General features: G+C 35.1%; 1 protein-coding gene and 1 pseudogene across 1 annotated transcript; both read right to left on the bottom strand.

Moving 5' to 3' along the window:
• Nucleotides 1-824: 824 nt before the first annotated feature.
• Nucleotides 825-1792, bottom strand: LOC105059975 (putative germin-like protein 2-1). Its single transcript, XM_019855601.3, has 2 exons — nt 1666-1792; nt 825-1565 (listed from the first exon to the last, which is right to left on the bottom strand). The coding sequence occupies exons 1-2, from the start codon at nt 1775-1777 to the stop codon at nt 1009-1011; spliced, it is 669 nt and encodes a 222-aa protein (XP_019711160.1). The 5' UTR covers nt 1778-1792; the 3' UTR covers nt 825-1008.
• Nucleotides 1793-7746: 5954 nt separating this feature from the next.
• Nucleotides 7747-8972, bottom strand: LOC109504764 (putative germin-like protein 2-1; annotated as a pseudogene).
• Nucleotides 8973-19390: the final 10418 nt, after the last annotated feature.

Here is a 19390-nt window from a genome sequence, read left to right as displayed (position 1 = left end):
GCTCCAAATCATAAAGCTAAAACCAAGCTAGAAATCAAGATTCAGCTTTTATTCATGGTTGAACAAAGCTTTATCTAGTCTCAGGTTGATTTTAACTCAATTCGGATTATCCGGCTGATCAAATATGCCTTTCTAAAGCTCGATTTGAACGAACGCTCGAATTAAACTTTAAATAATGGTAAACAAATCAGGCTTGATCTTGGAGTTCAAATAGCTGGGACATTAGATAGTGTCTTGAATTATGGTACATTAATTTATATAGTTTTTTATTGGAAGAAAGGAACATGCAACCTACTTCCCTTCAAAGACAGTCACCCAGAAGCAACTAGGTGCACTCCCGATCAGGGGCAGAATATAGATGCTAGTCTTGGTTACGATTGTCTGGCACCAAGATACAGTCGACTAAACCACACAACCAAATCAAAGTAAACCAGCACCCAGCAACTCCTTGTTCAATCCTTCGATCATTGGAGCTATCATTTAATGCTAGATTATTCAATTTAAGATGCGACCAAGTTGACAACCGTCTAGGATATATTGAGGCAGTAAAAACCCCTTTGGGGTCTGTTGGAAGCAGCTACGTACCATTGAAGGTTGGAGCAAGAACCTTGCAAGTTTGCCAGCGAGCAAACAGAGCAAGAGAGAACAATTGGTGCATTGGCGGACTTGGGAGACGGGTGGTCTTTTCAAGACAATGGGTCTGACCTCTGCACCTTCGATATGGCCCAATTATTGATTTATACAAAAATTCAAAAGAAATAATTCGTTTATGTAAAAATTTGTATAATAAGAAAGAGTAGTTTCAAAACCTTGTGAAGCTGAATTACACAGAATTAAGTACACATACACCAAACAAATGGACACCTCCATACCAGCTGGTGTGCTTATTGATCGACAAACAGACCACTTATTTAACCACTTGCCAAATAATCGCTTAGCACAAGCAAATCACATGATCATGAACCGTATGTTCCGACGCTTGCACTGTGCTGTTTGTAGCCTTCTTCACTAGTTGTTATCCATCCAGAATTGAGCCTGGAGATACTTGATGGTATCCTTGCCCACTTGGAAGGCCTTGGCCAAAACCGCATCAGGGATGGATGGGTTTGATCCAAAGACTGCATTGGCTGTAGTGATCACACCGGGGTTTTGGCTGCTCAGGGCTGCAATGGCCACGGCAGGTGTCGGACCGTAGTTGAACTGGAAGTGGATTAAACCTTCAGGAAACACAAAGACATCACCCTTCTTGAGCATCTTAGTGAAGAGAAGGTTGCCGTTGTTGGTGTTCGATGTGACAAAACCGACATAGAGCGTGCCTTCTAACACGGTCAGGATCTCGGTGGCCCGTGGGTGGGTGTGCGGTGGGTTGAGACCATAAGGTGCATAATCTATTCGAGCCAATGATATGCCGAGTGTGTTGAGCCCTGCAATTTGGTTCACATTCACCTGTGTCACCTTAGACCCAAGCTGGTTCGACGTGTTGCCAGGCATATCAAGGCTGGAGAAGAAGAAGTCGTCCGCTGTCACGTGCGTCGGTGGCTTGCACACAAAACCATTCACAAGGACTGCAACCAAAGGAAGAAGCTAAGTAATTAACAAAGAGTAACTTGCAAACCAGTATGGTGAAACCATGGTAAAAGATAATAGTGCAGATCTAGTAATTACTAGGTGACTTGAGGTCAGCAACGCAGAAGTCTTGAAGTTGGCTGGGATCGGAGGCCATCACATGAGAGAAAGCCAGCGCAAGGAAAGCAAAAAGGAGGATATGGCATGCCATTTCTTTCCTCTGTGGGTGTGGAAACTAAATCGCTAGAGGAAATGATGTTATTTGGCGGGATAAGAAGGCGTGGAGCGGATCGGTATATATAGACTGGGTGATGGAACTAGTCATGCTTTAATAACACGAGTCCTTTTTCAAAGTAATATAAAAAAAAAAAATAATTACAAAAATAATTTAATTTTTAACTTATTTATCGATTTGATACAAAAATGATAAAACGTCATTCAAAATGACGTTTTATCGTCCACGTCACCCATCCCCATTTTTCACGGACCACGCGAAAAAAAAAAAAAAAATAAAAATGCTATTTGGTATGGCATTTTTAAAAATGCCATTCCAAAAGGTGTTTTTAAAAACGTCATTCCAAAAGGTATTTTTAAAAACGCCATACCAAATGACGTTTTTAAATATTCTCAAAAAAAAAATAAAAAAAATGATCAAAAAATAAAAATTATAATTTTAAATTTTTAAAAAATAAAATTATAATTTTGATAAAAATAAAAATTATCTTTTTATTTTAAATTATTTTTTATTTCAAATTATCTTTTTAAATTATTTTTTTAAAAAAATATATGAAAAAAATTATGGTAAAAAAATTAAAAATATCATAAAAAAGAATTGAAAAGAAATAAAAATTATAATTCAAAATTTTAAGAAAATAAAAATTTTAAATTTAATTCAAATAAAAATCATCATTTCATATTACAATATCTTTTTCGAATTAATTTTTTTAAAAAAATATCATAAAAGAAGAAAAAAATTGAAAAAAAAAATAAGAAAAAATTAAAAATTATAATTTGGAATAAATTTTTAAAATTAAATTTCAAAATTTAATTAAAATAAAAAAATAATTTTAAATTATTTTCTTCATTCAAATTTAATTTTTTTAAAAAAAATATGTAAACTAAAAAAAATATATAGAAAGGAACACCTGCACATCCTAGTTTTGCACAACGAGTCACATATTTTAATCGTTGTGATATGCACCACCATCTTAGAAGACAATCTGATTTTTAAATTAATCCAAACAACGAAGGTCTAGATATAGAAGAGCCATGCTTTAAAATCATAGTAGAAGAGTCTATGGGATTAGGCACGAAGTTTTCACACAAATTAATTACTCGGCTGCCGGCGACAGACGCAGTCTATTGTGCATATCAAGTCATACATATTAAAAAGTTGGATAGAGTCTCGCTGTTTGAGCACATGGAGATCAACACGGCTTACTTAATTATATATATATATATATATATATATATATATATATATAAACATATAAACATATAATCACCTTGGCAGAACCCAGAACCACACACCCTTCACTAGACGTGGAGCCATGTTGGGTCCATGCGGCTCCACATATACTTCACGATTTTTTTCTTATTTCAAACACAAATGCCAGAAGTTCGGAGTTGTGGAATATCACCATTAAAAACAAACATCCAAAAATTAAAAAATTTGAGAACAGAAGATTTTGCCAAAATTCTGAAATTGGAAAAGTTAATAAGGCTAAAGAGTCTAAAGTTATATACATTATTATTTTGCATGCTACAAGAACATAAATAATCTTTTATGTATGTATGCATGTATTTATTTATTTATATAAATAAAAAAAGGTCAAATTAGATTGCAATTTTATATGCCCATATGTCTAGACGTATACTATGATGAATTGCATTGCTTTTCTAAATAAAAGAGATTTGTGGCATATATATGTGTGCGCGCGCATGCATACCTTTTTATGCTCCCTAGTCTACATACCCATGAAACACTGTCCGGTAGCACTTTTAGTGGCATTACTTGTGATGGCTTTCTATTATGTGTCAAGAGAGAATTTCATTTATTGGGCCTTCTGCTGAATCCAAAGAGTAAAGAGTTCTATTCTTTGATCTGTAGACTACTCCAATGACAATGCTCCAAACGACATGCATCATTAGAGCTCACTAGCGAACCATCTAAGCTGAATTCTGATATATTCCCAAATGATGTGATGACTTTCGTTTTCTCCCACCACCCTGAGACATGTGGTTAAAGGTGCTGATACCATCTCTTGGTTTATGTGTTTAATTAATTCTTGTCCAAGACAAGCCAAGAGTAAATTTATTGGAATTCTTGAATATTTCATGTTGTCTCCTTAGGTACTATATCCATTTGAAACGTATAATTATGATGCATGGTTTCACCACGGTATGATGCAATGGTTTCATCGTAGCTTCCACGTTCAAGGTAAGTTTTCTTTGGTTTCTATCTCTCTCTTATCATTTTTTCTTGAGTTGTTCACATGCTTCTAATTTTTTAAGGAAAAATTACCTATTGACCCCACAATTTCCTTGAGCTTCATTTAGTTTATGTTTATTTAAAATAATTTAATTAGATCTCTTAAATTTATTATGTAATTAGATCATTGACTCAGAAATATCCCAAGTGCCAGCAGGGGAGATGGTGGGGAAAGCAATTCAACCTAACATGGAATTAGAGATTTCTTAGCTGAATCAACAGTACATGATGCATATATGATACATAAGTATGAAATTCCATGCAAACTGAAACCATTAGTATATGATAGTGTTTGCCCTTATTGACCCATCTAAGAGTGCCTAGAAACTTGTTAGTTGAGAGAAAAAGTGACAAGTCAATTAGTAATGTATAGATTGATGCACGGGCATGCCATCGGCATTAAATCAACTAGAAAGAGGATGATCGAAGGGAAGCTATGAGAGCAATGTGAGTCTAAGTGCGCTGACTTCAAGGACTTCCGTAACTGTCATGGCATTATTATTCAAAGAAGATGAATTTGGATAGGGATAGGGGTGTAGTCCAGACTATGAAAGTAAAGATCTAAGTTAACACTACTTTTCAGCTAGAAACTAATGACAAAAGTAAGCTAAAATATTAATATGCATTGATAAGTTAAATGTTGAAAGATCTTCTTCCAAAATTTAATTACACTTATTTACATTAAGAAACAAAATAACTATATTATGGCTGTCGATCCCTTAACTACCTATGTGACCACTATTCTAAGTCATCTTCGAATTTCGCTTCTATGATTCCATGTGCAGTGTGATCATGAATTCTATTTCTCCATCCTGTGCTTCCACACTTAACATGACTCATACCCGAGCACCATATAGTCCAGCAAGTGTTATGTCATTTTCATCTATTCTGAGTTCTGACTCCATCTAACATGATCCAAACGATGCTTGCTCACAGCTGCCACCTAGATTGCTAAGCATGGGGTGTAAGTAATATCCTTCACATCTCATTGGCTAATGAGGTGTCTAACATGATCCTTGGTACCTACGGGATAGAAATTGTGATAACCCAGCACGATTGGGCTGATAAAAAGCTAGACCCCATTCCTAAACCTTAGAAACCGGCTCGAACAAAAAAAGGATGTCTTCTCCTCCCCAAGATCGTTAGACGAAATCCAACATTGGGGCAAATCCCAGCTCCCTTCCCACTCTATTTAGAGCCCTTCCACCACTTTCTTCGATCCTACACCAAATATAGGAGCTTGGATGGGGAGATCACTTGAATTTTCTTCCCCATCTCTTCTTCTTCTCGAAAGCCCATCAGCATGCCTATCCGATCGCAGCATAAGCACCGCCCAAAACAAGGTAATGATATCTCAATCCTTTGATAATCTCCTCCAAACTCTGCCTTAACCTTTAAACCATGGTTTTTGGCCACCTATCACTAAATTTTCTTGAAAAATCGAGCCTCCAATTTTTTTCTGTTATTCTGTTTTTTTCTTTGATTTTTTCAACATCAGTTGTCACCACCAGCTACCAGTCAGGGAACCTCCAACTATGCCGTCATGGCCCATCTTCTTGGCCATAGTCATCGCCGGTGAGAAGGCTTCTTCATTTTGAGAAAAAATAGAAGAGCTTGAGTCCCCTATTTCGCAAAGAAATCAAGGGAAGAAAAAAATGGTAGAAAGAGAAAAAGAAAAAAAGAAAAAAAAAAATTTCTCTCACTTCTCCACCTTCTTTGTACTGTCCTTCTTCACTTTCTCTCACTAAATTCCTATCTCTTCTATAATTTTTAGAATCTTTGAAAAGACTTTCTCGTAATGAATATGATCAATCTTGATGAAAGATCCTGATTCATGATTATCGGACGGCATACCGATCTCCACCACGGCCAAGTCGAGCACCGCTAGATCTCATCATCAATTTTTCTACTGCATTATTATATCTTAGCATGACTCATGTTTTATGCTTGATCCATTAGATGACCTAAATCAACTGACTAGCATGTGAGGCACTACCGCTTGACTAACTCTATGAGGATGTTGGAATATAAGGCTTTATTTTTAAAGTAACAAAGCTAAAAATCTAATAAAATTATAATTTCTAAACATTATATTTTGAGAAAGGTTTTCAGAATTAATTGGATCTATCGATGGGTCTCGCTCACTAGACAAGTAATATAATTTTTTTTTAAATTTATCGATAAATTATATAATATTTAAATCATTAAATTTTAAGTCATATTATTTGTACTTTATAAATATAAAGCACGATAGTTATTTGTTGAATTCATTTTATGATGGTACTATTCGATGTGTTATCGAAGGTATTGATTCTATTATGGATTATGATAGTTTGATTTCAATTTCGAATGATTTTGCATCTTGTTCGATTTAAAATATGAAACTAGATTTATACAAAAAAAGCTTTAATTTGAGATGGAGTTTGGCTCGCAGCTACACTATATATTGATATCCTATTAGAAGAGATTATGCACTTATATATTGATACCCTATGAGTAGGAGTTGTGCGCTAGTATATTAAAACCCTGCCAATGAAAGCTGTGCATTATTATATCGATATATTATTAGTGAGAGTTGTGCGCTAGTACATTGATATCTTACAAGTATAGATTGTAATTGCTACATCGATATTCTATTAGTGAAGATTATATATTGGTATATCATATCCGATCAATAAAAATATATATTGGCATATCGACATCCTATCAGTAGGGATTATATATTGACATATTTATATCCTTCAAATAAAAATTATATATTGATATTTTGACTATTTCGAGCTCATTATCTGGCCTAGCGACAAGATATAAATGCAGTCATGGTTTATGTCTGGCAAAAGAAACTTGAGATTTTGAAAAAAATTAATTTATGAATGAAATTTGAATTTTGAAAAAACTAATTTTGTATATATATTGTTTTGATCAGTGCTGTATGTTTTTATCTGGCTTTGAATTGATATACCTTATATATTTATTTTTACTATATTGTTATTACATGATTTATCTAAATAAAATGTTCATTATTTACTAGACTGTCGAGCTCAATATCTTTTTTTTTTTTTATTTAAATTCTTAGTCGCGACATAGATACTGCTATCTATCAGAGTGAGATTAAAAATAAGATTCGACCATATCAACATAATTTTATTTTAAATTTATTATCATTTTTTACATGATTATTAATTAAAGTTTAATTGATGTAAAACTATCGTTGCTAATTATTCAAAGTAGAAGTATCTTGTGTCTAGGCCGAAGCTTAGAGGCAGGTGCTGCTAGAACCTCTATAGAGAATGCCATACACTAGTAGTCCGTTTCTGCCAAAGTTTTTAAGCCAAGGATGCCCAAAGACTATCCAAATCCAAATCCTTTCATTAATCAGTCCTCCAATCAGTAAGATCCATCTTTTTCTCCATGGTGCCTTTAGTTTAATTCCTCCAATCCACTCTGAGACATTAAATTTGTGAATACGCGAGTTAAGTCATTTGTAATATCATGTCCAACAACCATCTTGACCTTACGTTGGAGCGGAAAAAGCGCACTTTCTTGCTATCCGGTGAATAAATTGTCTTTCTTGCTGTAGAATTTGCAACTCATTGTTTGCTAATTTGTGCTAAAGAACACAAACGAATCAGTGTAACATTCTAAAGAATGCAAATGAATCAGTGTAACAATCATTGCATTTGGCATTGTCAATTGTTGTTGTCCATCCAGAACTGAGCCTGCAGCCAGTCAATAATCTTCTTGTCCGCCTGAAAGGCCTTCGCAAGTACATCACGAGAGATGGGTGGCTTCGACCCAAACACGGCATTGGCTACAGTGATCACATGCCAGGGTTTTGGCTGCTCAATGCGGCAGTAGCAACCGCATTCTTCGTGCCGTAGTTGAACTGGAAGTGGATCAGACCCTGGGGGAACACAAACACGTCACCCATGTTGATGACTTTGGCAAAGAGCCCGTTGTCCGGGTTGGAAGTCACAAAACCCACATAGAGCGAGCCTTCTAACACGGTCAAAATCTCTGTCGCCCGAGGATGGATGTGAGGTGGGTTCAGGCCATAAGGAGCGAAGTCTATGCGAGCCAACGAGATGCCAAGGGTGTTGAGCCCTGCAATTTTCTCCACATTAACCAAACTCACATTTGACCCAAGTTTGTTTGTTGTGTCGCCAGGCTTGTCGAGGCCGGAGAAGAAGAAATCATCAGCTTTGACATCCTTTGGGTTCTTGCACACAAGACCGTTGACAAACACTGCAACAATAAAAATTAACATAATTCACTAAGCTTGATAGAAAAACTTGAGAAGAACCTTGCTTGAAAGCCTACAAAGTTTGTGAATCTGTAAGAGATTTTGTTTAACTAGAAAGAGACACAACAAATGTAATTACCATGGGACGTCTTGTCAGCGACATAGAAGTCCTGGAGGGGACTAGGATCAGAAGCAATTGCGTGAGAACAAACCAGCGCAAGGAAAGCAAGCAGGAGGATGAGTGAAAAGCCATGTCTGTAGATCAAGCAGGAGTTTAGATCAGAGGTACGTAGATGGGGCTGGGATGGCTTGGAGCAGATATATATATTGTAACACCCCGGCCCATTTGGACCCTGAACCAAGCCCAAAAGCCCAAAGCCCATACAAAAAAAAAACAAAACAAAACAAAACAAAAATAAAAGAAGAAAGCCGATGAGAAGAGGAAGACTCCTCACCGGAGTCTTCTTCCTCTCCTCTAGGAGTCCGAGTAGGGGTGGGAGACCTCCTCTATAAAACCCTCTTTCCCTCGCTTAGGTATTTACAAAGAAATTTTGGAGAAATTTGAGAGATTTTTTCATGAGAGTGCCGTGAGTTTTGATCGAGAAGAAAGGGGCCGCCGGAGCTCACCTTGGCTGCCGGAATAAGGTAATCTCTTCTCTTTTCATTTTGCATTTGTTTTCCGACCACCGGCGACCGGCCAATGGCCGGAAATCATGAAGAAAGGGGATGGATCCCTTATTTTTCGAGGAAAAAAAAAGAAGGAAAGCTTGCCGGCCGAACTCAGTCGCCGGTCGGCTTCACATGGTCGGCCATCGTTGCCTGACCTCCAACGAAGCCACCCACCTCGTCAGAGCCCGGGTCACTGGGGGGGGCATCTCGTCAGTCTTCCCCTGTTTTGGCCCAAGGGAGGCTGCGGGAAGAAAAGGAAAAAGAAAGAAGAAGAAAGAAGAAAAAGAAAAGAAGAAGGAAAAGAAAAAGAAAAAGAAAAGAAAAGAAAAAGACAAAAAGAAAAAGAAAAAAAAAGAGAAAGAAAAAAAAAGAAAGAGAAAATCTCCTCTCTCTCTCCTTTCTCTCTCTTTTCTCTCTCCTCTCTCTATATTCTCTCTATATTTTCTCTCTCTAGATTCTCTCTCTAGACCTTTCTCTCTTTATGAATTTTATCTCTCTAGTATCTTTCTCTCTCTGATTTCATCACGAATCCTAGGATAAAATTGATATGAAAATATGATGATTTGAGATTGCTCCAAAATTCGTACAGTAGATTAGATTCTGATCCAATCTTTATTCGAAATTGATAACATCAATCATGGTTAATCCATATTGAGTCATCCTGATATGACCTCTGATGATCTCGACCATGATTGCCTCATCGGAAGGATACGAAGATTCTCTCTCCACTTTCTCTCTCTACTTTTTTTCTCTAGAATTTTCTCTCTCTTCATGAATTTTCTCTCTCTAGAAGTCTTATGGATCAGTGGAGGATCCAGATACTGAGACAAATCTTAATTTTGGTTAATTCTAAGAGAGGTCCTAGATTTGTGTTATTAGGATCGATTATCGATAATTTTCTCTATATATGATTTTTATATTTGATCAGAGTTATGAAGAGATACGATTGTCTGCATAAGATATCGAGTGAAATATTTTGTTAAGAGAAATTCATAAATCAAAGAAGAACATTGATTTCTGTGTTTGGATCAGTCACCGGTAAAGATAAGAATCCCTGTACATGATCACTATTATATATATGCTATTTTACTATTGGTCTTGCATCATTAGTTTTGCATCGTCGGATTTGAGATCGATGAATTTATTATATCTGAGATACTGTTATTTGATTTTGAGCATGAGTATGTTATGTCAATATATATGTATCAGAGATTGATGGCATGACATATGGATATGACATATCTGAATTGATCATAATGCAAGACAGAATTTATTTGATGAAATCAACATATAATGATTAAATGAAAAAAAAGAGATATATGGTATGGACTAGCCTTGTCATATGGAACAACCGACCAGGAGTTTATGCTTGGGATAGCCTGCCAGGAGCTTATGCCTGGGACAGCCCCCACTGGCTTACAGATGGATCAGCCGGCCAGGAGCTCATGTCTGGGACAGTCCGTCAGGAACTTATGCCTGGGACAGCCTCTTACGGACTTTCGTACGTGGGACAGCCGGTCAGGAGCTCATCCTAGGACAGCCTTGAAAAGCTTTTATGTGGAAATTGATTCGGATGATGACTGAGGTATAGACTTGGATAGTTCAGAACCAGAAAGAAAAGGTTAAAAATCATATGATTATGAAAAGAGAAATGAAAGATAAGATATTAAATAATTGTTGAATAAAAGTGTTTCACCTATTAACAAATGATGATGCATCTATTTTAACAAGACAGTAAATTTATGGATGTTTCCAGTATTCTGAATATTGAACATGAGATTTTATATTTTATTGCTTATTCTTATTTTCAGACTATATTACTATATCAGTGTGATATGAGAATTCTTACTGGACTGTAAAGCTCACACCCCTTCATCTTTCTTTTTCTTCTCAGAGTTATAGGACGCTTATGATTGGCTATGGCTTGGATTTACGGATGAGCAGAAGGATAAATAGAGTGTCATAGTATCTGATCAAAGAATTGAAGAAATTTAAATTGTAATTATGCAAGATTTTACGAATTATTGTTGAAATAAATTGTTATGGATGTTAAGGTTGTAACAATTTAATTTGGCCTCGCAAATTCTTTAGGGCTTGCTCTAAGGAGTGTGCGGCCATCACGTATCCGATCCGAATGTTGGGTTCGGGGCATGACAAAATGGTATCAGAGCCTAGGTTATGATCATTTGGGAACTATAATACAAGTGATTAGGATATGATAGAATAGCATCAGAGCTTAGATTTAAAATCACTAAGATTATGAAGTGATGTCAAAGCTTTATGTAAGATCAATAGGATATGACAGAGTGATATCTGAACTTAAAGCTTAGGTTATGATCATTGGAGATTACGATATAAATGATTAGGATATGATAGAATAATATCAAAGCTTAAGTTTAAGATCACTAGAGATTATGAAGAGATATTAAAACTTTATGTAAAATCAGTAGGATGTGACAGAGTGGCATCTGAGCTTAGAGCTTAGGTTACGTTTATTTGGAGACAATGATACAAGTGATTAGGATATGATAGAACAGTACTAGAGCCCAAGTTTAAGGTCACTAGGGATTATCATATAAGTGATATCAAAACTTTGAGATTATAATCAATAGAGTATGATAGATAATATCAGAGTTTAAGGTTATAATCATTAAGGATGTAATAGAATGATATTATAGTTTAAGTTATGATCATTAGAGAATATGATTTAAGTAGTATTTGAGCTTAAGATTATAATTATTTGAAATTATGACTTTAGTGATATTTAAACTTAGGTTATGATCATAAGAAACATGATAGACATAAAACAAATGATTCAGTATTTAGATTTTGAATCAATAGATATTAAGATAAAATTTATGCATAAGTGGCATGTGATATCTATAATAGAATTGACGAGTTATATCTTAGATTTCAATTAGTAAGGTTGACCTAAGTATGAAAAGAGTTGACTTTGGAATGAAGTGGAAGGTATTGATAAGTTATGTTGAGTATATTAGATGATTTTGGAATGTAAAACTTATATGATTGAAGATCATGATATTTTTTTTAATTTCGATGATAATTGTCTGAGCATTATGAATTTTGGACTTATCAAAAAAAAGTTAATTAGGATATGGTCTAAGAAGAAATTACATCATATGAGAGAGAAATATTTTTTAACATTGAACCTATAAGAGGTCATATATGAAACTCAATTTTAGATGAAAATATATACTTGAATTTTATTATGAGAATATGAGATACACTTCTTGGTGAAATCTTTGGTTACTCAAAATATCATATTCTAAATATGATTTCTTGATCTTTCAAGTTGCATTGAATTTTAAGTCAAAAGCTTACTTTTCTAAGTGGATCAAAAGTATTTTGATATTGTTGTTAAATTAAAGAAAAAAAATTATTTTATCAGAGTATGATATATAGGTTATGATGAAATCTTTAATAATTCGTATTACTATCTTTGGATTAGATTTTTTTTTAATTTTTCTTGTGATTGTTGAAGATGGTGAAGTGTATTAATTATTCAAGTCAAAATTTGAATTTCTGAATTGAACTAAGACATCTTGCTAGTGTTAAATTTTGAATGACTTATACAAGGGACAAGATTTTGTATAGATTTATTGATGAATATTAAGGGTTATGATGAAGGAAGCTCTATAAGAAATAATTAAGTTGATTCTACTTAAGGATGTTGGCTGGAGTTCTTGTAGTTTGTCAAGTTAAAATTAATTCTTTTAAAAAGAAAGATTGATTTAGAAATTATCTAAATGATTGTAAGGTAAATCTAAGGTTAACTCCAATTGATTCTAAACATGTTGGATTTTTGAAGAGTGATGAAACTTATGCAATGATTTCAAACATAGAAAGTGGATCAAGATTTAATTTTTATATGCAATACCCAAAGGTAGTAAAGATAAAGAAACTTAAAATTTTGCCCTAAATCTTATATGAAATTTGAAGGTTGGATCTATCCTAGATTGATCTAACATTTAAGGATATTTTTATCTTTGATAGACTTATATAATTTGATAAATTAAGATCAGAGTGTGCAGCAAAAGCATGGTGGATTAAATTGATTAGAAATATTAATCTTTTAAATCAAAAGATATTATGATGAAATACATTAGTTGCAAATAAAGAAGGATTTTATTGATAATGAAAGGATGCTATAAATTTTGATCTAATCTGATCATAGCCAGATAATTTTTGTCAATAGGTTGCTTCATTATAGAAATACCAAGAAATTCTAGATATCTCAAGTTTATTAATAGCTTAATAGTTCTGATATTAGTTCAAACTTAGAATATCCTGACATAGATCTCATATTTTTTTAAAAAATTTAATATTGTTACTTGGACTGATACAGAAGATTGAGATTTTCTTAAGATGAGAGTCTACATATAAAATTTGTTGGAAGGTCAAGAGAAGAAAGAAATCGATGATTGTGAAGAGTACTCGATGTTTGACCTTTATTTATTTTTCTATCAAGGGTAGTCTGAGATAATTATGAATTTTGAGTGGAATGTATTAGACAAATAACGGTGGTATATTAATACAAGTCCAAAATATTACAGTTCTTCAAAAAGTTGAGAAATTAATAAGAAGGGATGAGTTTGAGATTTCAAATAATTTTTGTTATAACAAGATCATGAGAAATAAAAGACATGATGCATGTATATATATATTTTTAGAATATATCTCAAATAACATAACTTAATTTCGAGGATAAAATTATTTGAAGGGAGGGAGAATGTAACATCCCGGTCCATTTGGACCCTGGACCAAGCCCAAAAGCCCAAAGCCCATACAAAAAAAAAACAAAACAAAACAAAAACAAAAGAAGAAAGCCGATGGGAGGAGGAAGACTCCTCACCGGAGTCTTCTTCCTCTCCTCTAGGAGTCCGAGTAGGGGTGGGAGACCTCCTCTATAAAACCCTCTTTCCCTCGCTTAGGTATTTACAAAGAAATTTTGGAGAAATTTGAGGGATTTTTCTATGAGAGCGTCGTGGGTTTTGATCGGGAAGAAAGGGGCCGTCGGAGCTCACCTTGGCTGCCGGAATAAGGTAATCTCTTCTCTTTTCATTTTGCATTTATTTTCGACCACCGGCGACCGGTCAATGGTCGGAAATCATGAAGAAAGGGGATGGATCCCCTATTTTTTGAGGAAAAAAAAAAGAAGAGGGAAAGCTTGTCGGTCGAACTCCGTCGTCGGCCGGCTTCGCATGGTCAGCCATCGTTGCCTGACCTCTGATGAAGCAACCCACCTCATCAGAGCCCGGGTCACTGGGGGGGCACCTCGTCAGTCTTTCCCTGTTTCGGCCCAAGGGAGGCCGTGGGAAGAAAAGGAAAAAGAAAGAAGAAAGAAGAAAAAGAAAAGAAGAAGGAAAAGAAAAAAAAAAGAAAAGAAAAGAAAAAGAGAAAAAGAAAAAGAAAAAAAGAGAAAGAAAAAAAAAAAAGAAAGAGAAAATCTCCTCTATCTCCTTTCTCTCTCTTTCTTCTCTTCTCTCTCTACATTCTCTCTATATTTTCTCTCTCTAGATTCTCTCTCTAGACCTTTCTCTCTTTATGGATTTTATCTCTCTAGTGTCTTTCTCTCTCTGATTTCATCACGAATCCTAAGATAAAATTGAAATGAAAATATGATGACCTGAGATTGCTCCGAAATTCATGCAGTAGATTAGATTCCGATCCGATCTTTATTCAAAATTGATAACATCAATCATAGTTAATCCATATTAAGTCACCCTGATATGACCTCTGATGATCTCGATCATGATTGCCTTACCAGAAGGATATGAATATTCTCTCTCCACTTTCTCTCTCTACTTTTTCTCTCTAGAATTTTTTTTTTGTTCATGAATTTTCTCTCTCTAGAAGTCTTATGGATCAGTGGAGGATCCAGATACTGAGACAAATCCTAATTTTGGTTAATTCTAAGAGAGGTCCTAGATTTATGTTATTAGGATCGATTATTGATAATTTTCTTCATATATGATTTTTATATTTGATCAGAGTTATGAAGAGATATGATTGTCTGCATAAGATATCGAGTGAAATATTTTGTTAAGAGAAATTCATAAATCAAAGAAGAACATTGATTTTTGTGCTTGGATCAGTCACCGGTAAAAGTAAGAATCCCTGTACATGATCACTATTATATATATGCTATTTTACTGTTGGTCTTGCATTATTGGTTTTGCATCGTCGGATTTGAGATCGATGAATTTATTATATCTGAGATACTGTTATTTGATTTTGAGCATGAGTATGTTATGTCAATATATATGTATAGAGATTGATGGCATGACTATATGGATATGACATATCTGAATTGATCATAATGCAAGACAGAATTTATTTGATAAAATCAACACATAATGATTAAATGAAAAGAAAGAGATATATGGTATGGACTAGCCTTGTCATGTGGAACAGCCGGCCAGGAACTTATGCCTGGGACAGCCCGCCAGAAGCTTATGCCTGGGACAGCCCCCACTGGCTTACAGGTGGATCAGCCGGCCAGGAGCTTATGCCTGGGACAGCCTCTCACGGGCTTTCGTATATGGGACAGCCGGCCAGGAGCTCATCCTGGGACAGCCTTAAAAGGCTTTTATGTGAAAATTGATTCGGATGATGACTGAGGTATAGACTTAGATAGTCCAGAGTCAGAAAGAAAAGGTTAAAAATCATATGATTATGAAAAGAGAAATGAAAGATAAGACATGAAATAATTGTTGAATAAAAGTGTTTCACCTATTAACATATGATGATGCATCTATTTTAACAAAACAGTAAATTTATGGATGTTTTCAGTATTCTGAATATAGAACATGAGATTTTATATTTTATTGCTTATTCTTATTTTCAGACTATATTACTATATCAGTGTGATATGGGAATTCTTACTGGGCTGTAAAGCTCACACCACTTCATCTTTCTTTTTCTTTTCAAAGTTATAGGACGCTTATGATTGGCTATAGCTTGGATTTACGGGTGAGCAGAAGGATAAATAGGGTATCATAGTATCTGATCAAAAAATTGAAGAAATTTAAATTATAATTATGCAAGGTTTTACGAATTATTGTTGAAATAAATTGTTATGGATGTTAAGATTGTAACAATTTAATTTGGCCTTGCATATTTTTTAGAGCTTGCTCTAAAGAGTGTGCGGCCATCACGTATCCGATCCGGATGTTGGGTTCGGGGCGTGACATATATATAGAGTGAGGAGGGAAAAGAGCGACCCGTTTTATGAGAAGGTTAGACCTTTGAAGCAGTCATGAAGGTTGGTCGTGATTTGTTTTGTATTCTTTTATGAAGTATAAATTGAACGGTTTCTTCTAACGTTCTTCTAAGAGTAGTAGACTCGGTCCTCCTTTTCATTCCTATACGCTCGAGGAAGGACTCAGTTATTTTATACGGTTCTTCTGAAATGGTTTTTTTTTTTTTGGATCGTTCTTCTTAGATGGTCCACCCAACCCAAAATCGACTGCTTCACACCGTTGTTTTAGTTGTCCACCCAAGTGTTGGTAGATGAACAGCTTGGTGGAATAGATCAATGATTGCGGCTTTTGATGCTTAGAGTGACCGGGCCAGTTTCCTTCTAATCATGAACTGGTCCAAACAAAGTTAACATAATTAAACGACTTATTTATTTTTAATTTTGTGCTAGTTGGGAACGCATGCGATGCATGTGAAAATGGTTAATATATTTGAAGAAATGGTCATAGATTATTTGTAGAGACATTCCATGTCATGTGCCAAAAAAGGATTTGCACATTTCTTTCCTTGAATCTTTACTATATTAGACTAGACTTTTTTGTTGTTCATTGCTGAGTGCCTTATTGTACTTGGATTTTGAGCTGAATTATCATTCTCTAGACGGATTTCTTGAACCTCTGAAGGAGAAGGAGAAATCATCTCATTACATGTTTGTTTCCCCTTTTTCCTTTCCATGTACATGCGCGATGTTAAGCTACCAAACTTGTCTTTTTTTCCCTTTCTTGATCATGTTTTTATGCATATAGAAAAATAGAAATTAAAAAACTTATCCAATTAGTGCATTCGAGGAGATCTGGCTTTCAAAAGACCTTTCGTAACAAAATACTGCAAAAGTAAGAGATAAGAAAACGACGCTTATAAGGATCATGGAACTGTATGGAAGAAGGATAGGGGGAAAAATAAAAAACAATTTCACCACTACAAGTTTGGACATTGTCCACATGCATGCTCGCTTGTTTAAAGTATTCAATTTGCTACTTTAAGTTGCCAAAATAACACAATATAGTCCACAAACCCTTGAACCAGTCATTGCCATCAACTCACCATTCCAAATGATAAACATGCCCCTATCTTGTTCAATCTTCTTTGAGGTCCATTTCACTGTCCCCAATTTTTTTCTGCTTCTATTCCAACCATCCTTACAGTCTCCCAACCAACAAATCGGCCATCCTAGGAGGCCATCGACCCCATGTTGTAGCCGTAAGAAGCATGCTCCCGTGCTTCATAAGATAAGCCTTCTATCTTATATTTTCTCCTTAAAAATAATAAATTTAGATTAAATTTTGTATTAAAAATCTATCTTGAAATATTTTTTGTATTCAATTGGCCAATGTGAATCGTAACCTAGGGTTATAGTGCATGTGCTCCTTGGTGTACTCATCCCAATATTAATAGCTTGATGTAGCCCATATGTAGTCTAATGATTAAAGATAATTCAAGATAATTAAAATGATAATAAAGAATTAAAATTTTTTTTGAGATAAGAATAGACTCTGATCAAAATAAAGACTCCATTACAGATATTAACCTATAAATAAAGCCTGTGATAAGAACTCATTCACAGTGTTCTTTTGCAGGATTGAAGCGTGGTAGATTCGTCTATAAGATCCACTTCTAGTATTCTCGTGATGTTCTTCATCTCTGATTTATTTTTTAGTTTGAACAATAATGACGGAAGATATGTTTATTTTCACGTATAGATAAATTTTTTTTCATTCAGTGGTAGTCACCTCTATGCTGTTTTATTCGGTCCATTGGTGTTATTGCTATACAAAAAATTTTAATATGCCATATATTAAAAATTATTTGATTATTATTTATGAATAATAAAAAAAAAACAGAGTTTTCTTCTTCCGATATCGGGGGATAGGCTGACAGCTGATTCCTGAAGCTGCGACGTTGATTGCCGATCTGGATCGATTTTTGGATCCCATAAAGAATTTATAGTTTTTTATTTATTTATTTTAAGATTTATTTTGGGCTAGAATTGTTTTTTGAATAAATAAATAAATAGAATTTTTTGAGGGAAGAAGAAGGCCGAGGGCCTCCTCTCTTCATCACGATGACCGATCCTCCGGTCTGCATCCGGCGACCACTTTAAGCACATCGCCAGTGAGCTTCCTATCCGGCAACAACCCCTTCCGGCAGCCACCGTGCTGAGCTGCCCACAACCGACGGCGTGATTTTCGGATCTTTCACGTCGGTCGGCTCTCCTTTGAAATTGCAGCAGCTGGACCTCCGTTAGGACTCCGAGGTATTACTCTCAGGCGGCGGAACTGGGTTTCATTGAGATTTTCTGGTGCCGCCGGCCTGGATTTAAGGGACAAAAGCGCCGGCCTGCACCGCTAGTTCTCCCAACGTTCTCTCATCGAGAAAAAATCGCCCATCGCCGGCAAACCGGCGGCCGGGAAGGCTGTCTCAGGCCGGCCGCCGGTGGTTGAGGACTCCCGGTGCCTCACTGGCGATGCATTTGGGGTGTTTCCCACCGCCGGCCATGGGGTTTGAGGGTTTTTAATCGGGGAAGAGAAGAGGAAGAAGGGAGGAAGGCCAACAGGTTCGGGTTTTGGGTCCCAACCCGAAATCCGAAATCCGGCATGGACCCGTCTATTAAAACATGGGATTTTGCAGTGTAACCCCTAACAAAGTCTATATTCGGTAACAGCCCTTTTAATTAATTGCGTTTAGGGACTTTTGCAATTTAGTCTCTGACAAAGTAATTATTCCATAAAAATCCTCATAAAATTGCATTTTGATTCTTATGATAGAGTTTATTACATAAAGATTTTTTTATTATAATTTAGTCCCATAATAAACTTTATTGCATAAAGGTTTTTAAATTTTGTTGTGTAGTTTATTTTGGTCATATGAAAGTTTTTGAATTATTATTTATTTGTTGAAAATTTTGTGATCATAATAAAAATAAAAATCATAATAAAATTTTATATGGTTATTTAGGTTAGTCAATATCATATTAAAACTAGTGGATTTATTATGTTCAGGAGTAGCCACAGCATCTTAAATATAGTAAAAATCACGTAAAATAGTGGGTTTATTATGTTCAGGAGTAGCCACGGCATCCTGGATACAGTAAAAATCATATAAAGACTATAAACTAAAATTTAATGGCATGCGAATAAATT

This window comes from Elaeis guineensis, chromosome 10 (assembly GCF_000442705.2).
Source record: "Elaeis guineensis isolate ETL-2024a chromosome 10, EG11, whole genome shotgun sequence".
NCBI classification, from domain to species: Eukaryota; Viridiplantae; Streptophyta; class Magnoliopsida; order Arecales; family Arecaceae; genus Elaeis; species Elaeis guineensis.
This window is presented reverse-complemented; position numbering and strand designations above follow the sequence as displayed.

Coding starts and splice junctions, on each gene's coding strand:
- LOC105059975 (XM_019855601.3), bottom strand. CDS start 1,777: ATGGCATGCCATATCCTCCTTTTTGCTTTCCTTGCGCTGGCTTTCTCT. Junction 1,566..1,665: donor TGCTGACCTCAAGTCACCTA/GTAATTACTAGA, acceptor CTTTGGTTGCAG/TCCTTGTGAATGGTTTTGTG.